This window comes from Gymnoscopelus braueri (genome assembly GCF_963280865.1).
Source record: "Gymnoscopelus braueri genome assembly, chromosome: 1".
NCBI lineage: Eukaryota > Metazoa > Chordata > Actinopteri > Myctophiformes > Myctophidae > Gymnoscopelus > Gymnoscopelus braueri.
Window position 1 is genome coordinate 42,414,620 of NC_137603.1, and position 8,656 is coordinate 42,423,275.

Sequence of the window (8,656 nt, forward strand, 5' to 3'; positions counted from 1 at the left end):
CAACCTGTTTTCCCTCTACACCAGCGGTTCCCAACCTTTTTCCCTCTACACCAGCTGTCCTCGACCATTATTTTGTCCCTCGACACCAGCAAATCACAACAGTTTTCTGGATCAGGGCCCATTGGAAAATCTGAAAAGTGTTTCGCGGCCCACCCATCTGACCACTTAACACGGCCATGTTAAGTGGTCAGATGGGTGGGCCGCGTGCATTTTCAGATCATGTTTATTTTAACGATCCATTGTGTTCCGGCTATAGCTTGTAGATCGGTTATTTTTGGCAAGTGACACCCTCATGGAAGGAGTAGTTCACTCAAAAAATGACTTATTTTCTATCAGTTACACACCCTATGAAGCCTTGCATTTTTTTTTTGTTTTCGTCAAATAAGACAATAATTTGATGATCGGCGGACAGTGGTGGAAAAAGTACTCAAATGTTTTACTTAAGTAAAAGTATCAATACTGCAATATAGAAATACTTTGTTGTTACAAGTAAAAGTCCGGAATTCAAAATGTAGTTGAGTAAAAGTACAAAAGTATTGTTATCAAAATGGACTTCAAGTACCAAAAGTAATTGTACTCATTATGCAGAATGTCCCATTTCAAGTTTTCAAATGTGTAAACATCTTTTCAAAATAGCAGATCTACAAGCTCACAATGCGTCGTGGCAGAAATGTGCAGTATATGTGGCTGAAGTGCACGTGGTTAATGTATGTTTTGTGCTAATCATCAAAATCTACAAAGTAACTAGTAACTAAAGTATTCAAATAAATGTAGTGGTGTAAAAGTACAATATTTGGATCCGAGATGTAGTGGAGTAGAAGTAAAAGTATTGGAATTTGAAAATATTCAAGTACAAATACCTCAAAATTGTACTTAAGTACAGTACTACTACAGTAGCAGTTCTACTAAATGTACAGTACTAGTTACAGTACTTTACACCACTGCCGGCGGAGTCCTTGTTTGACAGCACTATCATTGTGTAGTGTTATGTTGTATTCATGTTGATGTGCAAACCGCTTTGCCGAAAATAGCAGATCTAAAAGTTCACAGCGCCTCGCAGTGCGAGGCGCTGTGAACTTGTAGATCTGCTATTTTCGGTTCCCCTCAGAGTAGGGATGCTATAGGGTTGAAGTTGTTCATGTAAAAAAAGAAAGGAAAAAGGTTCCTATCACACAAATATTTGGCAGCCCCCCTGTAATAACTCTGAGGACCCCCTAGGGGTCCCGGACCCCTTGTTGAAGACCCCTGATTTCCATTATTCATGTAATCAAACATATTTTAATCTTTACTGCGTATTATTCATGTAAACAAACATATTTTAATCTTTACTGCGTATTATTCATGTAAACAAACATATTTTAATCTTTACTGCGTATTATTCATGTAAACAAACATATTTTAATCTTTACTAGATATTGTATTCTTTGCTAACATGATGTCTTGATGAGTCTTCATGATTTATTATGATGGATTAGTAAATATATGTTAATTAATCATACAATTTGTTATCTTGCTATTTCATGTAAAGTAATAAGTAAAAAAAATACAAATAAAACAGTTATCATTATTATGTAATAATAATAATAATAATAATATTATTAATAATAATAATAATAATAATAATAATAATAATGATAATAATAATAATAATAATAATAATAATAATAATAATAATAATAATAACAATATGCATTTAAAATAATTGCAAATTAACATACATTTTCAGTAAATTTGTAGAAAATGTTGACTTTTCAATTAAACTTAATTTGAAAATATCATCTAGTTGTCATATAGTCTATTTCTAGATATTTAATTGTCTTGGGTGGGTGGTCCTGTATTTAAATGTAGAGTGTTGATTATATGGTTCAAATCATATTGTAAATGACCACATACCTGTTGAGGGACAAATAATATGAATATTATTATTGACTAGTATGCACAGGACAATACTAGAGCACATGAAGCTGAGTGAAAAGAAATACAGGAATAAATATATACAATTTAAATTGTCTTTTCACGTTATTTTATTGCTTTATTTACAGAGAATACAATACATGAGTCAGAGCAGGTTATTCATGTTAACACCTCTATCTACGTCTCTCACATCACTGTCAACGTATTAGTTCCTTTTCTGGTTCATTATAGATGGAAACAGTAACAAATGTTCAATTCATCTATCAAAAATAATGGGTGGGAGGGGGAGAGTGATAAACAGCAGATCTACAAGCTCACAACACGTTGCATCGCAATGCATTATGAGCTTGTACATCTGCTATTTTCACTGTTCGCTGAACGATGAAGTGAGTGGTTAATGTTCCAAATGGCAGCATGCAATTGGTTTAAGATAATCCTTGGCGCAAAAACCGTGTGTGTGTGTGTGTGTGTGTGTGTGTGTGTGTGTGTGTGTGTGTGTGTGCGTGCGTGCGTGCGTGCGTGCGTGCGTGCGTGCGTGCGTGCGTGCGTGCGTGCGTGCGTGTGTGTATTTGCGTGCGTGCATGACATCACATGGGGAGTGGGCACTGGGCAGTGATGATGATGATGATAAATTATTGTCCAATTGTCAGTACTTTTACTTAAATAGTGTACTTTTACTTCACTGCAATTATTTCAAAACTTAGTTAGTTCATTTGTAGATTTTGATTATTATTACAAAACATACATTAACTACTTCAGCCCTATATGCATTTCAGCCATTTGAAAATAGCCGATCTACAAGCTCACAAGGCGTCGCGATGTGATGCATTGTGAGCTTGTAGATCTGCTATTTTCAAAATATTTTTATCCATTTTACCCATTTGAAAACTTGTGAAATGGGTTCTGCATAATGAGTACTTTCTACTTTTGGTACTTTAAGTACATTTTGATACCAATACGTTTGTACTTTTACTCAAGTAAATTTTGAATTCCGGACTTTTACTTGTAACAGAGTATTTCTACATTACAGTATTTCTACATTACAGTACTGATACTTTTACTAAGTAAAACATAATTTTTCCACCACTGACATTCACATGAAAACATTGTTTTCATCACATGCTCCAACACCAACTAGAAAGTAAGAAAAACATAAATATGAAAAAAACATACATATACTTATATATACTTTAGGATGTGAAATAGATTATAGACTCTAGGGTACATAATGTTATTAACACTAGTTTATCAAATGTAATATAAGAGGCATAATACAAATATTCATATTAATGACAACATCCAAAACTAGTGGATGAAATAACAGATAAAATATCACATCCTCCATTCTGTATAATACAAACATTAGATATATACACATACTATATACGTTATAAGGCAGGGGTCTTCAACTTTTTTCAGGCCAGGGACCCCCTGAGCTGACAGATAGATGAAGCAGGGACCCCCTTAGCTGACAGATAGATGAAGCAGGGACCCCCACTACATATTGTATAAAATGTATATTTTCACACATTTAAACACATTAAACTTGACCTTCGGCCCTGTACTTGGTTTGCTCTTTTCCCCCTCTCTACAGAAAACTTCTTTGCCGAAAATAGATATACAAGCTCACAACGTGTCGTAGTGTGACTTGTTGTGAGCTTGTAGATCTGCTGTTTTTGGCAAAAGTCCCCACCAGAATAGGGATGCTAGTATAGGTTCAAGTGGTTAATGTAAAAAAAGTTCCTATCATACAAAGATTTGGTGGCCCCCCTCTAACTCTGAGGACACCCTAGGGGTCCCGGACCCCCTGTTGAAGACCCCTGGTATAGACAGTAGATCTACACACAGACAATAATAGAAGCGTTTTGCAAGGATTTCCTAAAGGAGATTAAAGGAGCACTTCACCCATTTTCAACCTTATCATATAATTGCTCCTCACTAATGCTCACTATAAGATGACATCATTCCTGTCTACTCACTCTGTGTCTCATTGGTGGACTGTGGACAGTTCAGAAACCTGTCTACCAGTGACATCATTGATGGGAATCCAAGCTAATAGAAACTAAAGCCTTTATCTTTCTGAAAGGTTAGCATGATGACATAGAACTAAGATATTGTTCTTGCATTTATTTAAACAAAATATATATACACACATTGTAAAACTGTCCACAGTCCACCAATGAGACACAGAGTGAGGCAGAAATGGTGTCATAATGAGCATTAGTGAGGACCAATTATATGAAGATAAGGTTGAAAATGGGCGATGTGCTCCTTTAAAGGAGATTTATTTTTTTGTACAACCATGTTTGGTGGTTGTGTTGACCTTGGCATTGAGGTCGTTTTAAGCAGTAGTTCTCAAACCTTTTTCTTGTCTAGGACCCCTAGATAAATATATTTGGTCGTGGACCCCCATCTGAAAATACATACTTTTTTGAAAATAACAAATCTACAAGCTCACAACTCGTCACATCGTGATGCGTTGTGAGCTTGTATTATTATTATTAAATTGTTTTTATTGATTTTTCAACACCAACAATACACACATACATACATACATACATCACAGGACGAAACATAATCATACATTAACAATACCTTACGTAAACAGACAGTAATACAAAAATTCTAATAAAATAAAATAATAATGATAAAAAAATAAATAAACCCAAAATAAATATAAAATAAAACCATGTCGTTCTCATGTAGATTGTCACTTGTCATACAAAATTGTCAAGTTATTAATTCACCGTCCTATACCTAAGTGTCCCCAGCCGGGAATTTTTGATCAAAATAATCCAAAAATGGCTGCCAAGAATTTCTGGACAGAACCCCTGGTAGAATATTTAATCTTCTCAAGTTTTAGATGAGCCATCACATCTCCGACCCAGCGTCGATGCGATGGAGGACTGGCTGATTTCCAATTGAACAAGATAAGGCGTCGAGCCAATAAAGAGGAGAAGGCCACAGCATCAGACTGAGCGCCAGATACTGTCACTTCACTAGGGACCACTCCAAAGACCGCAACCAAGGGGTTAGGGCAGATCTCTTTGTCACAGATAAAAGAAAAGGTCTCAAAAACAGAAAGCCAGAATTGTGATAATGATGGGCATGACCAGAACATATGGTAGAGAGTGGCTGGAGCTTGATGGCACCTGGAGCATGTCGGGTCAACATCCGGGTAAATCTCAGCAAGTCTGCTCTTAGAGAAGTGTAACCTATGAAACACTTTGAATTGAAGTAGTCCATGTCTGATGCAGACAGATGATTTATGTATTCTTTTAATTGCCAGCTGCCAAGAAATATCGGGGATTTCAAGTCCCATATCGTTACACCAGGACTCCCTAATGCGGTCCAGTGATGGGGATGCAATCTCTTGAATATCGCTATATATTAAGCTCACCATCCCCCTCTGATTCGGGTCTCCCTCCAGCCACTCATCAAGCCATCCGTCCGGTTGAAGTAGAGAAGAAGCAACATATTTCTTAACAAAACCCCGCACCTGTAAATACCTAAAAAAGTGTGAACGAGGAATGTCATATTCGCCTACCAACTGCTAAAAGGACATAAGCGACCCTTTTTTAAACAGATCCTTCACCCGCCTCAACCCCTTCATGGCCCATGACTTGAATGCTGCATCCATGAGTGAGGGCGGAAAAAGTGCATTAGACATTATTGGGAGACAGTTCAAAGCTTGCTTATATTTGAAGTGTGTCCTAAACTGTGCCCATATACGGAGTGAACCACTCACCATGGGGTTATTTGTGAGGCGCTTTTTGCCGAGTGGCAATGGAGCACACACTAATGAGGATAGTGACACAGGGTGAGCGGAGTGTTGCTCCATGTCAACCCACACCATTCCCCCTCCCCCATACGATGCAGCCATCCAATATGTCAACTTATGAACATTTGCCGCCCAATAATATTGCAAAAAATTGGGAAGTGCTAATCCTCCATCCTCTTTCTGTCTTTCCAAAAATGCCCTTCTAATACGCGGGGTGGTCTTATTCCAAATAAAGGTTGAAATAGATTTGTCTAGGTCTTTGAAAAAAGATTTGGGGATAAAAACGGGCACCGTTTGAAATAAGAATAGGAACCTGGGCATAATTGTCATTTTGACTGAATTAACCCTGCCAGCCAGTGATAGAGGCAATGTTGACCAACGAGCAAGATCCTGTTTAGCCCTATCTAGGGCTGGTTTAAAGTTTAGCTTAAATAAGTCACCATATTTGCGCGTAACAGTCACTCCCAGGTACGTGAAAGAGTCAGTAGTTACCTTCAGTGGATACACCCCTAACGACATCTTTCGACCTAAGTCATTAACCGGAAATAGCAAGCTTTTAGAGAGATTGATCTTGTATCCAGAGAACTTGCCAAAATTTGAGATAATATCCAGTGCTTTCGGGATGGAAACATGGGGATCGGGCAAGTACAGGATCAGGTCGTCTGCATAGAGTGATAATTTATGCGTTTGGCCCCCCCTAACAATACCTGTAAGGCCCGTGTCGTCCCTTAGAGCGTTGTGAGCTTGTAGATCTGCTATTTTCAAATAGCCAATGTATATAGGGTTTAAAGGGGTCGAACTGATTTTGATGCTACATATTTGCTGGGGACCCTCTGGAACCACCCTCAAGGACCCCTGGGGGTCCCCGGACCCCACACTTTGACTTTGAGAACCACTAGTTTTAAGAACGAGGTTTGACGGTAGCGTAGGTCACCTCAGCTTCATCGTCGCCTGTATCATCATGTGACTTGGCTCCTCCCCCCACCGCAGCCCTCGTCTGATTGGTGTGGACGACAGACGCGTAGGTCAGGCCGTCATCGGGGTCGTTGTGATTGGCCGATGGACCGGGTTGGCTCGCTGCTGCTGCTGTGCTGTGATTGGTTGAGGTCAGGGGAACGACGTCTTGGGTGGGCGTGTTCTTCCTCTTGACCAAGAAGTAGATGGCCAGCGCTGTTGCCATGACTACAAGGACCACACCCACCCTAACGATCACCACGGTGACTGAGGAGAGGAGGGTCATTTGTTACACTTTGACACTAAACTGAGCGATTATATTTTTTATACATTTGATTAAATAAACAACTTATTTGGGAACCATTTTGATTCCCAGAATAAAAATGATTCTGGGAAGAGTTATTTCATGCAATAGCTCTTATCAACCAGTAGGTATCCTACCAAACACCGAAATGTCTTAACCCATTAAGACCGGGAAAGCATGTTATTTTTAGTTTTCGTTGGCTATTTAAAAAATAGCAGATCTACAAGCTCATAGCGCGGCACCAGAGCTTGTAGATCCACTATTTTTGAAAATCTTGAACATTTGTGCAAATCTTTGAATATATACGTGTATATGTTTTAAAGCGTACATTTTTATCTCCGATCTGTGCTTCTGGGGGTCCCTGGAACAACATATAGCAGATGTACAAGCTCATAGCGAGGCACTCGGTGCCGCGCTATGAGCTTTTAGATCTGCTGTTTCTGAATAGCCAAATAAATCTGAAAATGACACAGATGCGTTCCCGGTCTTAATGGGTTAAGGTGAGACATTTAGACCTGAAAGAGCAGGTAGACCACCTACAACCATCGCACTTGAACCTGTTATATTGTATTATCACACTACTATAACGTTTTAACCACTAAAAGCATGATTTTTGGATATGGATTGTGGTTTTAGATATACATCTGTCTCAAGAGATTACATTGGACGGTACATGGGGTCGGTTCTAATGTAATGTAAGGCTCAGATATAACATGGAGTTTAGTGAACTACCCTCACCTACCTAGTGATGTCTGCGTTGAGGAGACAGCAGGTTGGGTGGAGGAATGAGGTGGTGTTCCAGTGGCAGCATCAGGTGGAGGCTCGGTTGTTTGTGTCGGTGTCTTCATGAAGTCAATGGATGTCTTCAGTTCTCCTTCGGCAGTCTTAACCTGACATGTGAACTTCTTGGTCGAGTCTCGTTTGTCGATGGTCAGAGTGCTAGAACATACGGTATCCTGAGTGTTTTCTACCTGGGTAGGCCCACCGTCCTCCTTTATCCAGCTCACAGTGAGACCTGCACATCTTCTATTGTATTCATGAAGAGAACACTTTAATGTCTGTTCTGTCCCACTGTTTCCTTTGGTGATGTCCAGTACGAACAGGTCACTCCTTTGATCCTCTCCATGTTGTTGGATTCCCTTTAAAAATTTTCGACAGGTATATTGACCAAAATCTTCAGCTGTGACATCACTCTGCTCTCTGACTTTAACAGTCAGAGAGCAGTTGGGCTCCGATCTCAGTCTGTGTGCTATACTTGATTCGTGTAGTGCATTCGTTTTAATCACACCATGCTCAGCCACAGTAACAGTGCCACTGCCGGTATGTTTTGCGTAAAGCCACATAGTTGTCAAACAGCCAGGATATCCAGGTAACGGGTTACATGGCAGATTGACAGTGTCTCCAGATCTTGTGTAGAGCTCAACAGGGTCCAGTAGAGAGTTGACGACTCCAAGCAGCAGAATTAAAACCAGTTGAATCCATTTGATCCCACCCATTCTGATCTGAACGTTATCTGTTTTGGTGTTTCTTTGTCTCTCAATCTGTCCCTCTGTCCGTGTGTGAGTGTGTGTCAGTGAGGCTGACTGGAAACCAGGCAGAAGTTTTGTGGTTGAAGTCAGTTCCTCATTCAGTAACATGACAGTGTTTCCTGTGAAAGCGTTCAGTTCACATACAGAACACACTTTTATGTCTCTGTATTTTAG

At 39.4% G+C, this 8,656-nt stretch overlaps 1 protein-coding gene across 1 annotated transcript; it reads right to left on the minus strand.

Moving 5' to 3' along the window:
• Positions 1-5,436: 5,436 nt before the first annotated feature.
• Positions 5,437-8,342, minus strand: LOC308082833 (uncharacterized protein). Its single transcript, XM_080424886.1, has 2 exons — positions 7,696-8,342; positions 5,437-6,916 (listed from the first exon to the last, which is right to left on the minus strand). Exons 1-2 carry the CDS (start codon positions 8,294-8,296, stop codon positions 6,597-6,599), a joined length of 921 nt encoding a protein of 306 aa, XP_080281012.1. The 5' UTR covers positions 8,297-8,342; the 3' UTR covers positions 5,437-6,596.
• Positions 8,343-8,656: the final 314 nt, after the last annotated feature.